This window comes from Onychostruthus taczanowskii, unplaced genomic scaffold (genome assembly GCF_017590055.1).
Source record: "Onychostruthus taczanowskii isolate IOZ18803 unplaced genomic scaffold, ASM1759005v1 scaffold3, whole genome shotgun sequence".
Classification (NCBI taxonomy): domain Eukaryota; kingdom Metazoa; phylum Chordata; class Aves; order Passeriformes; family Passeridae; genus Onychostruthus; species Onychostruthus taczanowskii.
In genome coordinates, this window is record NW_024500349.1 from 18,538,995 (window position 1) to 18,558,429 (window position 19,435).

Consider the following 19,435-nt stretch of genomic DNA (forward strand, 5'->3'; position numbering starts at 1 on the left):
CTGCCTGAGGTGGATCAATTGAGGCCTCCTCATAAATCCCTGCTTTATTCTTTAACACCATCTAATCTCTGTTCTAGGTCAACCTTCACAAAGCATCACCCCCCTGAGCCTCTTTTTCTCCAGCCAAACAACCCCAGTGCCCTCCGCCACTCCTCATAAGTTTGGAGCTCCAGACCCTTATCCAGCTCCCCTGCCCTTCTCTGGACATGATCCTGCACCTCAAAGTCTTGTTGTGAGGGAACAGAGCACAGGATTCCAGGGGCAGCCTCACCAGTGCCCAGGACAGGGGGACAATCACTACCCTGGTCCTGCTGGCCCCACCATTTCTGATCCAGCCAGGATGCCTTTGGCTTTCTTGGCCACCTGGGCACACCTGGCTCGTGTTCAGCTGCTGTCAACCAGCATCCCCAGGTCCTTTCCCCCAGGGCCACTTTCCAGCCACTCTGTCCCCAGCCTGTAGCACTGCCTGGTGCTGCTGTGACCCAAAAGCAGGACTTGGCCCTGTTGAACCTCTCACCATTGGCTCTTTTTGTAGACAGGCATCACATCTGCTGACCTCCAGCCACCTGGGCCCTCCCAGTTAGCCAGGACTGCTGGTAAGTGATGGGGCAGTAGCTCAGTGAGCTCTTCTGCCAGCTCTTTGGATGGATCCTACACAGTCCCACACACACAAGTGCCATCTGAGGGATGTGGCAGGTCACTGACATTTCACCTCATGAGACTTTTATTCTGCTCCCCATCCCCATCTTTAACACGTTTTTAAACTCTTTTAAAACTGAAAAGATGGTATCAGTAAGCTATTTATACTGAAATGCAAGCTGTTAATATAATTTAGTAGACATTTTTAGATGGGTTTTTCTACAATTGAAGATATTGGAATAAATGTTATGTATTTTTACCATGATACTAGAAAGCAATTTCTCATGTTATGAAAAGACAGAATTGGGAAAAAATATTTGCTTTCGTCTTCTGTTTCACATCCTATTACGGTATATGTTTCACCCAAGGATGAGCTGGAAAGATTCCAGAAGAAAGTATAGATCTTAATTTAATTTTGGCAGGAGTTATAGCAGGTTTGCCTAAAGGTAAAAATTATTACTGAAACTGTAGCTTGCTCTTTTAAACTAGGAAGAGCTGCATTCAATGAATAGATCAGGAAAGTAAAAAATGCATTGTGGAAGATACTACATGCCCTTTCCTACCTTGAATTTTAGTAATCAGAGCAGCCAGACAAGGCACTGCAAGTAGAGAATTTTATGTATTAGCTAATCTGCATATGGGGAGGTTGTTGAAGTCTAAATGTGCATAAAAATTGTGAAGACTAAGCAGAATAAGACATTCAGGGTTCAAATAAATCCAAATCTCTGTGTCTGAGTACTAAATGTGCTAAGGGGTGCTTGGGTAAGAGCTCTTCTATGACAGGCACACAATCAAGTGGATTTATTCAAGTGATGTAACCCTTCCCTTGCCAACATTCTTCCAGCAAAATAAGGTTTGCAATATTTTGTACTATATTCAATGTTTTATGAGCTTACAGGAAAAATAAAGAAGGTGGATTGACAACCTGTTCCTACCTCCCCTTTTTAAAATATTACATTGTTTCCATCTTGACTGTTTGATCTTTCAAAGCTTCATTGCACTCATCAGGGTGTGTGAGGTATCTGGTAGCTGCAGTGGAAAAATAATATAGTGCTCTGACTTCAAACTGCCTCCCATACAATTCAGAGTCAAACTGCAGCACCTCATGGAAATTTGAAAATTATCCTCCTAACTACAGTGCCTTGTACCCTAAAAATGTCAACCATAATCAAGATAAAAGATAACTGAAGCAGCACAAGGAAGATTTCTGTGTAATGTATCTTATAAATTAAGAAAAAGATGTTGGACTTCTGTTATTCATCAAGAAAGAAATGTCTTTGGATTACCTCACATCCCATGTTAGAAACAGATCTGAAGTTATTGTGAAATACCTGTGTAACAATTTTTACTGTTTTGGTTTCATGGCATCAAAGCAGTGATTTCTATCAAATGATCAATCCTGTCAGCTAATTAGAGGATAAGAAATTTAGAAAAGAAAATTAGAAAAGAAAAATAGTAAAACTATGTTCAGACATCACTTTTACATGACTTTATGCCAGCTTTGCATAGCTCTCCTAGACAAATTTAAAATGATGACAGAAGGGAACAAGATCCCTTCTGTTTTATGCCTCTCTGTACAGGAGATAAAGAGCAGAGCCCAAATTTCTTCTCTTTTGGTGTGCATATTTGAGCAGGACTTGAAGCCAGATATTCTTGCAATACATGTGCCTTAAAATCCAACACTGAACACAACTACTGGCATGGAAAACCAAGGTGAGCTAAGCCAGGAAGAGCCCTGTGCTGAATACCATGTCCCTTTTCATCATAACACATTCAACACAGAGGAAAGAGAAGATATTCTGAAAGAAGAAGAATGGAAACATCCATACATAGGTTGAAGAAGCAGAAATTGCTAACTCTACAGAAAAAAACCAAGCAAGATGTAAGTTCTACAATATAATGAACAGACACAGAATAAAAGGAAAAATGTATTTTCACAATTTTATTTCTCAAAAATAACAGGCAAACCAATGAAACCCAGAATATTTTTCCAATGAAATCAGAATTAACCTATGGAAATTCTCACCACTGGATCTAGCAGAAGACCTCTCTTTCTGCTGGATGTTTTAACAGATGCAGTTATTTAACAAAAATAACTGCAACATCTGAGGGGATTAAGATAAAGTTTGTGGTTTTTCAAATGCATTCACTTAATCCCAGGATAATAAAAATCAATGGATTTTGCTCTTGGCTTTGTGTGGCTCAGTGTGTGACTTTCAGCTGTAACCCCTTTAGCCTCAGGTATCAGCACACCACTGACTCCTGAGGTCTGGGAAGAAATCTCTGCCTGTATGCAACTGGTGTTAGAATTGCTAACCCCAAACCATTTGACATCCTTGCCCCACACAATTAAAATTGGAGAAAAAAAATATATGAGGCTGATTGGGCCACAAGCCTGTGACAGGAAGGAAAGTCAAAGCTTAAGTATCCAGTAAGATAAATTTATACAGTAGGGTAAATATTTGATCTAACAACAAATTAAACTTAATTCACTTCAAACGTGCAAGAGCCTTAATGACACTGATTGATTCAAGGATTTATTTAAAATGCTTTTGCAACTGCTTAAGGGCTTCTAAAATAATACTCTTACCAAACTGACCCAGAGTGGTATTCAGCAATTATGCTGTATTAATTAAAATATTGGTACTTTTAAATTGATTAATTTATGAATCTTTTTAGGAACATAATTAAAATAATGTCCTTAAGACTTAAAAAGTCACAGTGACCAACTATTTTGAGTAGGTGAACACTTCTTTTTATAGTTGGTCAACCTACCTTCCTTCCAGCCAAAGAAGTGTGTATAATTCCTACTTCTCCATAGATCAAAAGAATATAAATTCATGTGCACTAACCTGCATTTTTACTGCTCCTATTTATTTTCCAGCTGTAGAGTGGCATTTTAAGTTTATTTTCTCTTTACCCCACAATTTCTAAGGTATAACCTGTCAGCTGAATGAGCTGCATCACTCAAATTTCTCATAAAGTTAATGCCTGGGTGCTTATTACTTTAAGTTATTAGCAGATTGAGAAAGTGCAAATGTTTCCTCCACCTTAAAGGCTCCTTTCCACACTGCAAGGTGAGCCCACAGGATTTATCTGTGAGGGAAGAGATAACGTGGAAAGGTTGTCACTCTGACATGGGGAGTTTGATCAACAAGAACTGGCCTTCATCTACAGACAGGCACAAACCTTTCCTTGGCACTGTGTGATGGTTTGGCTAGGGTGGAGTTAATTTTCTTCCCAGTGGCTGTGTTTTAGATTTGTGCTGAGCACAGTGTTGATAATGCAGAGATATTTTTGTTATTGCTGAGCAGGGCGTACACAGAATTTTCTGCTTTTTGTGCTGCCATGCTGTCGAGGATGCTGGGGGTGCCTGGGAAGATGGGAGGGGACACAGCCAGGACAGGGGACCCAAAGTGACCCAAGGGTTATCCCAGACCACAGAGCACCATGATCAGTGTATAAAGTGGGGCAAGGAGAAGGAAGAGGGGAACTTTTGGAGCGATGGCGTTTGTCATCCCAAGTCACTGACAGGTGTGATGGGGCCCTGCTCTTCTGGAGGTGGCTGAACACCTGCCCAGCCATGGGAAACAGGGAATTAATTCCTGTTTTGCTTTGCTTGTGTGCACAGCTTTCACATCCCCTATTAAACTGCCTTTATCTCCACCCATGAGTGCTCTGGGTTTGACTCTTCTGGTTCTCTCCCTGATCCCACTGGAGCAATCAGCTGTGTGGGGCTTGGCTGCTGGCTGGAGTTAAACCACAAAACCCTGCTTTAAATTCAAAATCGGTTCAATCTTCCTATGAGGCTTAAAAAGACCAGGCATAAAAAGGAAGACACAGTGAGTGGGGAAATAGAACTACAAATAAACACACTATTATCTCCTCAACCAACATGATGTATTTCATTGTTTCTTCTTTTTAACATTAAACCTTTACTTTTTCTCTTTCTGCTCTTTTGTTGGAAAGCCAGTTTACCTGAGAGCATATACTGAATAATAAAAAAAGAAACAGAATAATTTTAAGACTTTTTGCACCTCTCAGAAACACTTGTATTTATTTTGCAGAATCACTAAACAAATCTATGAAAACTTACAGACCTGCTACTGGTAAAGCTGAGCCCATCAGGGACACTGCTAGTACATCTGTGAAAATGTATTTATAAAAGGGTGAAAAAGCTGGGTTTGTAGGCATGTGAGAGGAGTGACAAAAAATGTGAGAGAAACAGCCTTGCAGACAGCATGGTTAGTGGATGAAGAGGGGTAGGAAGGGATGGTGTATTTATTTTTGTTTTATTTCTCACTCTCACAATTCTGTTACAATTAATAGCAAATTATCAAATTGATTTCCCCAAATGGAGTCTCTTTTGCCCCGATGGCAACTGGCAAGTGATCCCCCTGTCCTTAGCTCCACCTATGAGATTTTACGTAGAATTTTCTCCCCTAGGCCCACTGGGGAGGGGGAGTGATAAAGCAGCTTGGTGGGCAACGCACCACAATAATCCCACAAGAGGATTTAAAGATCCTTTAGTCAAGGACTTTTTAAAAAAGCTTTTCAGTATAAGACACTTCCTTAGAATAGTCTGACTCCTGTCCATTTTTTTTGGGTTTCAGTGATAGGAATGGTTTGTGCTGAACTGTATATGAACTATCTACATATTTATATGGTGTTATTTGTCACATTGATTGGAAAGCCTCTGAAAAACACACAGATTTATCTTACCAATATGTTCAGGAAGTGGAAAAGTATTATGTCTTTATTTATATGCTAAGTAGCTGGCTGAGGTCTGTAACAGAGCCACAGCTTGTAAATGTGGTTTGGAAATGTCAGATCATGGACACAAGTAGTTCTGATTGTGATCAAACCCTTCCTGGAAATGCACGTACAGAAAGACCTTCCCTTCTCTACACCATTTCTAGTGCTCTCTAATTCCATCCAAATATTTTGGAGAGATCCCTTCTTAGCTGGTTTTGTTTTTATGCTGTCATGTGAAACCTGGAAGCTGAGCGCTGTGGACATGAAAAGGTGCAAAGAGAGAGAGATTCCCTGCTGTTTGTTTGAGTAAAAACCTGTCTGTACAACCCAGAATTAGTCTGGGCCTGTCCTCATCCATGTACCATCCTGAAGCAGAAACAGAAACAATAATTGTATTTTCATTTTGTGATCCCAAGGAAGTGTGACAAGGATTGTACCAGAAATATCTTGACATTTTGCACTTACTGCTCTTACATCAACTTCAGCAGAAAAATGTATGATCAATTCAAAATCAGTTCTGAAGCTTGTTGCTGATTGATTATGCATTATTTAATGAATGCTCTGCCAATTTCCTCTTTTGAGCCTCATAAAATGCAAACTTTGATGTTCAAATATCTGTCATTAATGTATTCTGTTATTAGTGTTTTTCCTAATGCATATGATGTGATTACACCAGCTCTAATCAGTTCTTCAAAAAGGGTAATAAAACCATAAACTGCTCCTCACCAGTGAGCTTGCATAATAAGATCTAGTATTTTAATTAGGCTTTTCTTCTTGCCATTTAAATACAGTTTAATAGCAGGTGATAAAAAAGGTACAAGACAAAAAACTTCAAAATATTTTCATTCTCTCCTTCAATTAGTTCATGTTCATAATTTAGGAAAGACACAGATAACAATTGTGATGGACGAGTGAGATAAAGAATTTTTAAATCAACTTTTTTTCTTCGCAAAATGAAAATGTCGTTATTAAGACCACAATTAAACTCTTCCACACAATCAGAGCATTGCAGAGAATCCCATGTTAATAAATAATTGACAGAAAAGGCTACAGTTGCAGTTTGTCATACCAGGGTTTGTATTTGTTATAATTCAAAGAAGCTAACTCCTTAAGACACCAGGGATTTAGAAGACATAGCAGTTTCTGAAGGTATGCCACAAAGAGATAAAGCTTAGTTTAATTCAAATTTACCTGGCCCAGACATAGGCAAAGGTAATGTTTACATCAAGGGGAGTTCTACACCTGTTTAAAATAATTCTGCAGGGAAACTTTCAGGACAGAGAAGCTGAAAAAACCCAGGGGACCACTACAGCCAGAGAATACAGAAGTGAAGATTGATGCATGTAAGAATCATGCTGATCCATGAACACATCAAAACCAATATTCTTGACTCATCACTGGGGATGGAAGACTTGAAAACATCAGATTCCAGTGGTCTAAGAGCTTAGCTGCACAGAAATCAGTGCAGTGAAAAGAAATGCAGCTGTTTGTGCAAAGGAAACCACCAGAACCACTACAAAAGTCAAGCAAAAATCTCCTGCCTTCATTGGCCTTGATTGCATATTTGGAAAAGGAAGTGCACAAGAGTCACGCCTAGTAAATCATGCAGATCTCCTGGTTTTAGCCACAGAGCTTGGAAACTGCCAATATACCTTGCAAAAGAAACATTAAGAACTTAATTTTGCTTTCATCACATGCGATCAACAAGGCGACCAAAATGTCAGAGACAATGGAAAAAGCATTCCTTCATGTCTTCAGATAAAGAAACATTTCCTATCTCTGTGAACAGTGTCCAGAGCTCTAGAGCAGAGTCTTAAGGGTTCTCCAGAGAGGATGAGGCTCTCCAGGTCTGGAGGTGACCTCTGTTGGGGTGGGGGAGGTGATCCCCTTGTAACCTGGGTATGGGTGGAGGAAGGAAAGGAGCATTGGGAGCCCCTGATGCCAGCTTTCTGGTCAGGAAGAAGGAAATGTGTCCTTCTTCATATAAATGGAAGAAGGCTCACATTTAAATACCCTGATCCTCATGGGGAACCTTAACCTTTGTCTCCTGCAGGGTCAAAAAACCAAGAGCAATAACTCAGGAGGTCCATGGAGGGCGTTTGTCCTGACACAGGTGATGAAGGAGCTGATGAATGGAGGTGGTCTGCTGGACCTCACACTTTCAAACCAGGAGAAATTACAGGGCAAGGTGAAAGCTGGGAGCAGATGATGCTGCACACACCATGGGGTGGTGAAGTTCAGGATCACAAGAGGAAATATAGCCAAAAAAAGAATAAAGCCCTGGAATTCAGGAAAGCAGATTTTGGCCTATTCAGAAACTTGCTTGGAAGTATCCCCCTTGCATTCTCTCTTAGGAAATCAGTAGAGTTTTTAAGATCTTGTTGGTTTAAATGCTTTTAGACAATCCAAAATTGTCAAAATGAATACTAGAGATAAAGTCCCGCATAATGGACTATAGAAGTAATGGCAGATTTCTATGATATGGAGACACATTCCCAAAATTTTTCCTTTTGAACTGGGTACAGAAGAGATTTTTTTCTTCTTGATTCTCCCAGTTTAAGTCCTTCAGTGCATTAATACACTTCTCCGTTTTTTACAAGTTTTTTTATATTTTTGACATTGCATTGTTACAGATGCTATGCATTTCCATTTGTATTCTGTGAGCAGGTTAGAGCACAACATGCATGGATTCTAATCACACCTAGAATCTGCCAAAGTACAGCCAAATAAACAGTTACCACACTTCTGAAGATTTAAAAATGTGTTTCAAGAAAAATGTGCTGTCCTATTTTCTGTTCTTCAGGGAAGAAAGGAGGGTTTGTTTCACCTCAACAAAGCGAAAGAGCCATGTCTCCTTGTATTTCATTGCCCTGTATTCTAATGGGGTTATTTTAATTTATAACTGCCTTGTTATATAAAAGAATGTAATAGTAAGTGTACCATTTAGTATGGAACTCTGCTTCTGCTTTTAAGTTCTGCTTGATGGATTATCATGTATTCTATAACCTAATATCTCTGATGGTTATGTAGGGCATGACTATAAATTAAATTATTTAATGTGAGATGATACAGTGTTCCATTTAAAATACTTTATTGTGTTATGGAGAGAACACCTGACCAAGAAGAGCACAAAGATTATTTGTGTCAGCACAAAGAAACTGGCAATTGGGATTTAGGATTCCTCCAGGTGCACATCTGACCTTGGACAGTGAGCTGGCCACTGCAATAATCCTCTTTAATTAGAAGCTTGGATGTAGAAACACTCAACACCTATTCCAGCAGGTGAGGAGAAGAGCTAACAGAATTTTCCATGAAGTTTGCTCATCTCTCTGGTGAAGGAGAGACCAGCACCACAAGCCAAGGTGGGACCCTCCACGGCCCCTTGGGTGGCACTGCCCAGTCGTGCTTGTGGCACCCCAATGCCTGTAACTTCACCACACTCTCAGCAGTGACTCCTGCTGCCTAAAGGATAAGGTCAATATTTTCATGGCAGCTATCTAAAATAAACGGTCAATATTTTCACAGCAGTTTTCAAGAACAACACTTTTCATAAGAACATATTTCAAAGGACATCCTCCACCTACCACTGATTTGTAAGATGCCAGGAGCGCTCGTGCACAGACAAGAAGACAATTTTGGCAGTCAGATCTCTGAAATGAAAACTGTCCCCAACCAAAAAGAGTGGTTCAATATCCATAAATCTCAATTGAAATTCAAGAAATTTCTGTAAAGGGAGGGAATAACTTCCAGTGGTACTGACCCAATGCTGGAGTGTTTCCCTGCTAGGAATATTGCACAGTAGCAGGTGAGGAAATGTGGTAACATATAAAGAAAGAGAATCAGTACTTTCCTTCTAGAGGAACAGGATGCTGAGTTCCTCTAAGCTAGCAAAACCATGGATATTTGCATTTTTTGTAAGAACACACTCAGTTTCCTTAATGCAGACTGTGAATGTCAGTGACATTTAATGCATCAATTCTGAAAGTCCATTTAAAGGTAGGAATCTATTGCTGTAACTTCACCAGAAAACAAAGTGACACATAAGAAATCACAGAGGAAGCCTGTGGCACTGTCTCACCCCCAGGGGAAATGCCTGCATCATCCTATGTGTCATATTTGAGTGTAAGGGCAATTACTTTCTGATTTATTGGTGAAACTTCTATGGGAAACAGAAAATTTCATTTTGTCCGCCGAAATATTTCATGGCCAAAAAAAGAGCAACATTCTATTTTAAATAAAATTACCTACACATTCCTTCAGTAACATTTTATTGCAGCACCTGCAGTTATCCTAAATATCTTGCTTATTTGCCACCTGATGAAGATGCAGTATCAAGGGTGCTGGGAGGAGAAGAGATGTGACCATTTCTCAGCAAAACACATAACACTGACTGTGCCAAAGCCTCCCTTTGGGGCACAAGGACCCAACACCAAGCCCAGGGGTGACAAAGGAATGACAAGGATTTGCAAAGTTAAAGATAGGATACTGCTGCCACTGTAACCAAAGAGAGAGCATCAAAGGAATAAAACCCCAATAAACAAAACAAAACAAAACAAAAAAAACCCACCTAAACACAACATTTTTCCAGTGAAATTATTTGAACAAAGTGAGGGGAGAGGGGAAAGGAGAAACCTGTCCAAGTGCTCAGTATATATGCAATATATCTAACTGAAATTTCCCTAAAAATATCATATTCTGATGCTCAAGAAGGGGATGAGGAGATGGCACATTATTATGCTGAAAATCTTGCTTTTCCAGAATGCAGGGACCATATCTGAATATCCCTCACTATGCTTAAATAGAGCTTACATAGATTTTGGGGTTGGGGGGAGGGGGGAGAGGGAGACAGGGCAGAAGTATTTTTTTATTTTTTTGCAACTAGCAAGATACGCAAGCCAGAATAATTACATACAGTAGACCACAGCTAAATATTGATTCAGATGTCATTGCAAAAAAGAAAAGGTGAGGGAACAACAGCTTGAAAATAATGATGCAAAAATCTATGAAAGAAGGGTAGAGACAAATAGACCTACAGCAATTATACACAGAGCAGTTTCAAAGCCCTGCTGGAATAGGAACAACAGCAGATGATTCAGTGCCTCCTGTGAAAATGGTCCTCTTCCCTTGATATCTGTGCAGCCCTTCTGCCTGGAACTAAGCTGGCATGACAGGCACAAATTCAGGCAGGGAAAAAACTCCTAATTAGAGGAGTCACTCCAGTTTAGCTCCAGGTGTCATCACCTAGCGCTTTTTTTGCCTCTAGATATCCTTGTTGGAAAAACATTGTAATACAGCATCAAAAAAAAAAGATAAGTGAGATGGGTAGGTTCTGATCATATGCAACAGGATCTATCATTCAAATGTTTTATATATTAAAAATATTCAATAGTTCACTTAATTGTATTGCACTTTTTAATATTTATGACACTAAGCTGTTTACCAGCATCAGCATTCACTGTTTGAAGGCACCTGCAAAGCTCTAACATGGAAGAGGCTGAAAGAATAACTCCATTCTTTTCCCTGGCATTTGCATTTCCCTGAAATAGAGATTTCTTATTGCATCTTCTGCACCTGCTGTGAAACTTAACTTCTGTTACCTTAGAACCAATTATAAACTTGTTTGCAGCACAATCTACAAGAAAAAGAGATCCTGCTCCAAAAGCAGTTGACACTGAAAAAGGCTTATTGCCTGTGAATGCAGGAAAAACCTGTTTAGACCCTTCTGTGGGGCTGCAATAAATGCAAGGACATGCAAAACTTCCAGCAACCCCAATCTGCTTTTTGGATGTTTTTGGTACTTAAAGAAACTGTGTAAACAATAATAGACTGACTGGTCAGGAGAACCTTAAAAGAAATATTTGTCTTTGTGGAAGAATAAATACTATGATCTATGAGAGAGATTTTTTAGAATGATAACTGCTGCCTCTAAAGTTGTGCAAAACTGCTTCCCCAGCATCTGATGTGTCACCATTACCATTAATACCTGTCAGGAAGGTTACAGATTCTGATTTTGAAAAAAAAAAGAAAATAGCAGCACAACAGAAGTGCATCTGCTTTTGATATTGGAGCTTAACAGCTCCTGTGAACTGTATTTAGTGCTGTCAATGCAGACAAATATTCACTGCATTTTATTAGAGCAGGTCTGCTGCTTCCTCTTTCCTTGTGGCAGCAGGGCCCATGGATAATTCTAGCTTGTCCTTAATGCAAATACTTTGAACCTGGATGTGCTCATTTTGGGATAACTTAGATAAAAGCCTCCTGAAAGCTTTGGGTTTATTGGATTCCTTGAGCACCTCAGTTAAAGACAGGCACTGGGCAGCCCCTGAAGCACTCCTGAAGCACTCCCTGATTTTGTCTCTGCTGCCAAGAAAAACAGCAAAGGAAACCTCTTCACACTGCACTTATTTTCTTGAAAAAAAGAAAGGTCCAGGCCTGTCAGCCACACAAGTTTCAGGAAGCTGAGCTCAGGATCTCAGGCACCATTAACCTTTTCTTAGATACTGTTGGGGCAAACGTACCACAGGAACATTCTGTGAGCTCTCAGCATGTAGGCAGAGCCTTGGAACATGGGATGGAACATGATGAAACTGGTAAAATATTCCAATAAGATCAATTAACAGAAGGTTTTTATTTTTTGGTGGCAAAATCAGAAGTGGGTAGCTGTTGAGTCATAGATGGCATGATCAGAAAAAGAGAAGAAATCCAAGGAGTGAAGATTCTTGTGCAGATAGGCATGCCCAGAACAGGACAAAGGTACAGAATAACACTTTTTTTGCAGTCCTGTCATGCCACCCACAGCTTCATATTGCTGGAAAATATCACACAAACTGAGGATAGTACAGTCTGTTCACTAAAAAGCCACCAAGCTTCATGCTGAAGGCCAGTAGGCCGATGAAATGGAATACTAAGTGTGGCTTTAGGCTGTCAGGTGCACCATAGAAAGGATGGATTTTTCCCATAGGCATTTTGCATAGTCATTTACACCCACAAATAGTGGATATATCACACAGCTATTCCAAGTTACCAGTGTTTTTCACTTATTCTGTAAAGGCACAAATGATGACTCATGCTGTAGGACAAATTAGAGGAATGAGCCCTTTATTAGCAGCCACATTTAGGGAATGTGTTCCCTCTTGCACTGAAATTAGTGGCTCTCTTTCTAATGACTCTGGAGCTCACACTGGAGAGGGCCCCGTTCTTCCAACAGCTTTGTGAGACTTAATTTGTCAAGACTTTGGCTGAGATCAGAGAAAAGCTGAAGCATTTTTTTGAGATGCCAGAAGTGAGAGCTTTTTTGCATTCTGATCTTCTGACAGATTTTCTCTGATCCAGTATCTGCCATTATTTAAACAGCTCAGTTGGCATGTGTGGCATTCTGCAGGCTAGTAAGAAGTCAAGAAACATGATCTGAGGACTTAATTGGCATATAATTTAATGAGAAAGGACAAAATAAAACAAGATAAATAGAAACTTGCTCCTGGGAATATTCCACTGTATTTTTAATTGCAGAGAATGCAGATCATTCAGGCTCCTTCTATTTCAGATTTGTTTCTTTTTTTGAATGATTAGACATGCAAGAGAGAAAGAGGTCAGGCTCAGCAACCCAAAGTTCCCCTAGGAAGAATGAAATAGAAGCTACAAAGAGAATAAAAATTTTGGAACCAAGCCCTCTTACTCTCCTGCCCTGCCTTTCCTTTATGTCGCCAAAAAAGAACAAACCAGGAGATTTCAAGGGGAAAGCTTTTTTATTTCCTGAAAATTGGGGTATCTTCAAGGTGATGCAAAACACACTTGGCCTTGGCTGCCGCCTTTCCTGGGAGGTGCAGCAAGAAATTGGATGGAGCCTGTGCCCAGGGGGTGCAGCACCAGGGCTGACACACCTGGGGTCCTCCCTGCTGCTGCAGGACCCCCCTCAAACACCCCCAGGAGCCTCCTGGGAGCAGGGGAGCTGACTTGTGGTTCCCAGCTTTCTTTCCCTCCCACTCAACACATCTTCCCTCCTTCTCCTGCAACAGCACTCAGTGTACATTTAGCAAACACATTCCCACTATCAAATTTTAATAGGCTCTAATTTTTCCTCTGTCTTTGCATCTCCACAGAAGGTGACATAAATTTTGCTGGCAATTATATTCTGAGTAACCCAATTAGTCCTGAAATACAGAACATGAACATGCTGTGTTTCTAGATCTCATTTATTATTCTTGTAGTTTTTTTTTTTTTTTTTTTTTTTAATAATTTTAAAAGCTTCTTTTTTTCCTCTGGCAATTCTCTGCTGATTATTAGATATAAAAAGATTATATTGATGTATGTAAAAGCATATTTATTTTATAAACTACCTCTGTAATTTCATTTCAAGGTAAATGACTGGCAAAGAAAAGGGCAAAAAGGCACACATGTTAGAAGTATGAAAAAATAATGCTTAAACTACCAGTGAGTTGTTCCTCACCTGCCCTGACTCCAACGCAAGAACAGGAAATAAAGCTCAATTACAGGACTATAATTTTACAAATCTCAAAGTAAAAAAAGACAAAAAAAGGACAAAAAACAAAAGGAAAAAATAAGCATGCAGAACAAATTTGCTGTAGCAAGATTTTTCTGAGATTCATATGGAATTCAAGAAACAAAGGGATTTTTTTTTTTTAATTTCTAAAATATATATATATATATAAAGCATGTACCCCATAGAAGGAACATGCATGAAACGTGATGTCTTCAGGAATTCCTAGGGCTTTGAGTTTTCATTCTAAATTGCTTAAAAATATGGCGGAAATTGGTATCACCCTCTTCAGCATTAGATGAAAAATTTGGTTGTAAAGAAGACTTTTCTTCTCTTGGATTGTGCATATTCTGCTGTTGGAGATATAATTTGTCTATTTTGGTATGAACATTTTTCTTGGTTTTGGTTTAAAATCTCCTTAGATTTTCTTTCCAAGGTGGAAATCAGGTGCAGCCCTTCAGCTTGGTAAAATAAACATGGATGTGAGTCAGCAGTGAGCTGTGACCAGAGGTGCTGAGGGCACGCAAGTTCACAGCAAAACCCTGGCAAAGGAATGAAAATTCACTTGTGGGGTGGAGAATGTGACTAATGCCACTCAATATTAATTAGAAAATGTAGTCTTTTTAATTAAAAATGTAGTTTTTGTTACATATTGTGGAACTCTGTTAGACTTCAAATCGAGCTAGTGAGCAGTGAAGGGAAAAATGTTTTGGCTTTTTTTGCTAGGTCCTAAAGACATTCCCTACACATGGTGGGGGGATTGGAACAGCAGGATGTGTGAGGTCCCCCAGCTGTGTGCAGGGAAAGCAAAGAGCTCCTCAGAAGACATTCTGCACAGAGATAAAAGCTGCTGACTCTCCTCTGTGATCAGATCTAGGGCCAATGACTCTCAAACCCAATTTTCCTGATGGAGCAGGAGGAGGAAAGCTCCTGGTGGAGGAAGGACTTTCCTGTTCCTGTATCTGTTATGTTTTCTCCAACCTGATTTTCAGGCTTGCAACGATAATGACTCCTATTGCTGTATTTTTAAAATCACACAATTTAAAACAATCTAGTTAAGGACACAGACAAACAGTCCCCAAGAGAGGACTAGGAGCAGGAGATACATGCCAGATTTTCTCTTATAATGAGCTTTCAAAGCTCATTTGTAGGTATAAAGCTTCCATATCAAAAAAGATGTTGCCACTTTTTTTATTTCTTGTTATGGTAGAAAGAGAATGTTTGCAATAGAGAAAAACTTAATATTGGATTTGCACCAGGAAATGAAGCCAGGAGATGTGGCCAGGAAATACATGCTCTGAAAAGTGGGCACATCCAGGATGGCAGTGGCTGAGGGGTAAAATACTGGGGATTTTAAGACTTCTGCAGTATGATAGCTCCGTGAAATGTAATGAATCCCTGACAAGTGGTGTGTTTTGTTTTGTTTTGTTTTTTAAGCAGCTCTGAAATCTTTCCAGGATCCACTTCTAATTCTGTCTGTTTTGCAAACAACCACAGGGCAAATTCAGGGCAGCTCTGTTCTAGAGAGATTCTCCATTCTCCAAACGGGGCTGCTAATATTAACATATCCCCAGAGCCAAGTTTGCAAGTCTGAAGATGCCCTTGTGAAGCAATGAGATGCTAAATAAATCAAACTATTATCTCTATAATCTGTCCTGTGTCCAACACTGGAAGAAGCAGGTGCATCTTCTCAAAAAAGCTTTCATAAAGTGTTCTTTCTCTGCATTTTTACACACAATTACTTTGCAGTGAACGGATATATTTGGGAATTTTATAAATAAATTACATGATAGAACAATCATAAATAAATGCTAGAAGCTACCACACAGGCTTTAAGAAACTATTCAGAAAAGGAATTATTATTTCTTTACTTCCAAGCAATAGCAGCATGGTCTCTAAATGCATTTGCACACTTGTTTTTTCTCTTACCAGCTGTTGCCCTTTTGGACCCCAACCAGCATACTGAAGCTTTGCATTGCTGACCTCAGGGGGATACAAATTCTGGGGATCCCTGCAAAAAGAGAAAAATAAGATTTCAACTTCAGAAATGTCCTTGTTTAAGCTGCTGCAAACTTGTGCTTTGGAAATACACCACAAACTTGTAAGATGCCTTTCAGCCAGGTTTCAGCAGACATTTTTCACAGTAAGGTAAACACTAGCAAGTGTTGGTAAGATCAAGCATCTAAGTGACAATTTCTGTTTCTTATTAATAAGAAGCTAAACATATTAGTTCCACTGCTGACTTGCCTAAGCCTTAAGAATTAGTTCAGGAATGACAAACAATGTAATTGTATTTATCAACTCTGATGTCCACAATAGGATAAACAATAAGTATATCTTTTAATCCAACTGCCACAAGATAAATAAAATTTTGTCTTCTGCACCCAATGACTTTTTTTGCCTCATAGATTTCCTTTGAATATGATGGAAAAGATTAGCAACTGTATGACAACTGATACGCAGCCTGGCTTCAAAGGGAAAAGCTCCTATTAACACAAAATATTTTTTTTTAGAAAATAAAATCAAAATGCTTTTCTTGTTCTTTCATCCATTACCTTCATTTTGTAGCAGAACACAAGTGACACACAGCAAATGCAATATAGAAAAAGGAGGCTTTTTGGGTAAATGTCAAAGCAGCATAATGTCATTTTCTCCCAGCATAGATAGCATTGCCTTAACTGTATTTATACTCAGCACAAATAATTACATTACATATTCTGAAGTCACATTGCAACAACCCTCTGTATCGTAATATCCTACAAACAAGAACTCTAATAAAGCCTGTATAAAATGTGCCTCATTAGAAGATCTCAAACTGCTTGAAAAAGTAAGGCTATTATCATCCCTGCTTTACAGACAGGAATAACAAGGCAATTTGAGGCCAACGTCACCAAAAACCAGAGAAAAGAGCCAAACCCTGCCTGGCCTTTAAGCAAGAGGCTCTTCTTGCACAGTGTTTTCCAGACCATGTTTTCTAAACAGAGCAGACCTGAATGCAGTAATTCAGCACTAAGTGAATTCTCTTCATTGCCTGGCTGGGGCCTGGTGCAGCAGCACAGTTTCAGTCCCTGGGCTGCTCCTTCCCTCTGCTCTGGGGCTGATGGAGCAAGGACAAGCACAGCAGCAAGAGGAATGCCCAGAACTGGTTTTATACAAACTTTCCACTGTGAAAAAACTCAATTTCCTCTGAGCTGTTCAAAGGCCGGCCAGAATCAGGGCAGACCCTGATGGCCACAGGTTCCCCCTTCCATTGCTCCTGCAGGTGGAACCCTCACAGTAGAGCTGCCAGGTTTGATGGAGATGGGATAAACAGAGAATGTGGAGGGGCAAGAGGGGTTTGTTGAGGCACTGACACTTCAAGTCTGGGTGTACCATCAGACAGCTTCAATTTCTACATGCAAAATGTCATCCACAGCTGCTGCCTGTAGAGAAAAATTGTACCTTTTATTATGTTTTTTTACCTAGAAGGTATCTTTGTGAGCAGCCTAAAATAATTTTTGTAAGGTATGGATAAGAGAACTCATAATGCTCATATTGAGAGCAGTGACAAAATTCCCTTTCCTGTAGAAAGATGAGCCACACAACTTGTTCTGTCTTGTGTGTGCTACTGCTTAAGTTTCCAGTCAGCTATGCCTGTTAGGAATCAATCTCTCTGGTTAGCTATCTTGATTATCTTAACAGAGAGTAACCTCTGAGGGTAGAAGGAAAAGAGAAAAATAGTGAATCAAATAAAAATCTCTTTTGGGAGAAAAAAATAGCACTTCATTATTTGTCAAACGAACTATCTAGTCCTTGGGTTATTTTACCCATGGTGAGAAGAAGAGCAAGAAATTACGTCTTGATTATCTTAACAGAGAGTAAGCTCTGAGGGTAGAAGGAAAAGACAAAAATAGTGAATCAAATCAAAATCTCTTTTGGGAGAAAAAATAGCACTTCATTATTTGTCAAACGAACTATCTAGTCCTTGGGTTATTTTACCCATGGTGAGAAGAAGAGCAAGAAATTACAAATAGAGGGGGAAATACCATCCCTAAATAAACAGATTATACAAATTGTAAGAATTTAAAGCTGTAATGCTTCAGATAACACAGGTGGAGCTAAGGGACAGACGTGCCAATTACAGCAAATAATTCAGACCAGAGCACTGAGAAGTCCTGCCAGTTCTGCTCACTGCATCATCTTTTAGAAGAGGAAAACTCTAACACAGTGAAAAATGCTGCATAAACCAGCTTTGGTAGGTGATAAAGCAGAAGGAAAACCAAAAAGATCTGCTGAGCCAAAAAAAAAAAAAAAAAAAAAAGCAAAGTCATCTTCTCATTCCTGGATATAACCAAGGAAAACCAGAATTGCATCTCCCGAGTTTTTTCTCAAGTTGTTTCATATGGTTGGGAAGATGCTTGTGTAGCAAAATCTTGTGTACATCCATCCTCATGCTGTGAGCTATTCCCCTCTACCACAGGCTATGAAAGCAGACCAAGACCCCAGTTTTACCCCACAAATACTCCTGACTGGTGCACATATTCAGCTTGGTATATTTTGGCTTGTTTCTCATCTTTTGAGGAGAATCTTCTTCCCTGAAGTAGCCACACTCATTCACCCACCTTCAGCAAACTTCAGTGCCACGTGCAAGGGGGTTGAGAGGATTCTCCTGGCCCAGCCTCATCTCTCAGGCTCCAGAGAAACCACAGGAGTTACTTGGAGCTGGGATGCACCAGCACTGGCCAGGGGAACCTGAACTGCCAGCAAGCCCAAAGGTGGCATGTAAATGGAGTTTACTCACTTGAGAACCTGCCTGTGAAAGATCAAATTCCCACACATGCATTTGGGCTACATTTGGTGCATGGGCCATGGTGGAATATGCATGGAGTCCTGCTCTGGAAGCCCCAGGCAACCCATTCCAAACCCATTATCAAAGACACAAACCCCTTATCAAAGACTCACAGATACAAACCCATTATCAAAGACTCACTCACAGATAGCTTTGGGTTGGAAAGGACCTTAAAGATCATCTCATTCCAAGCCCCCTGCCATGGGCAGGGATGCTTCCCACTGTGCTAGGTTTCTTCAAGCCCCATCCAGCCTGGCCTTGAACACTTCCAGGGATAGGGCATTCTCTGGGCAAATTGTGTCCCAACTAACTATAAGTTAACTTTTCTGGGCTGTTTTATCAGCCAGACAGAGAAGGAGGAGGGAGAGTTGTCTACACAGCTGCTCTGGGTGGGATGGCCACAACTCTGTGATGCTCTCTTTGAGAAAGCTCTTAGTGATCCTCAAACTGAAAAACCTTTTTGGAGAGCACTTATCAACCATATTTCCAATTTTATTGTGCTATTCTGGGCATTAACTCTCCTTTGTTAAATTCCTGTAGGGGATTCAGGCCAAATGCACACCTGTGTGCCAGGAGCACTCTTCCATTTTACAGATAAATGGGATCTCATGCCACTGAGCTTCTTCTGAGAAGTATGTTATTCCTATTAAGCTATATTTCTCCACAGCTACACCCTTCTTTCTCTCCAAAACAGCCTGTTTAAAATTCCTCTGTAC

At 39.9% G+C, this 19,435-nt stretch overlaps 1 protein-coding gene across 1 annotated transcript in view; it reads right to left on the reverse strand.

The window, feature by feature from the left end:
• The window catches only part of DPP6 (dipeptidyl peptidase like 6), a 398,916-nt gene that overhangs the window by 81,652 nt on the left and 297,829 nt on the right, over window positions 1-19,435 (reverse strand). Inside the window, exon 7 of the mRNA XM_041408558.1 lies at window positions 15,821-15,902. Coding sequence (XP_041264492.1) covers window positions 15,821-15,902 — 82 coding nt within the window. The remainder of the gene's footprint in view (window positions 1-15,820; window positions 15,903-19,435) is intronic.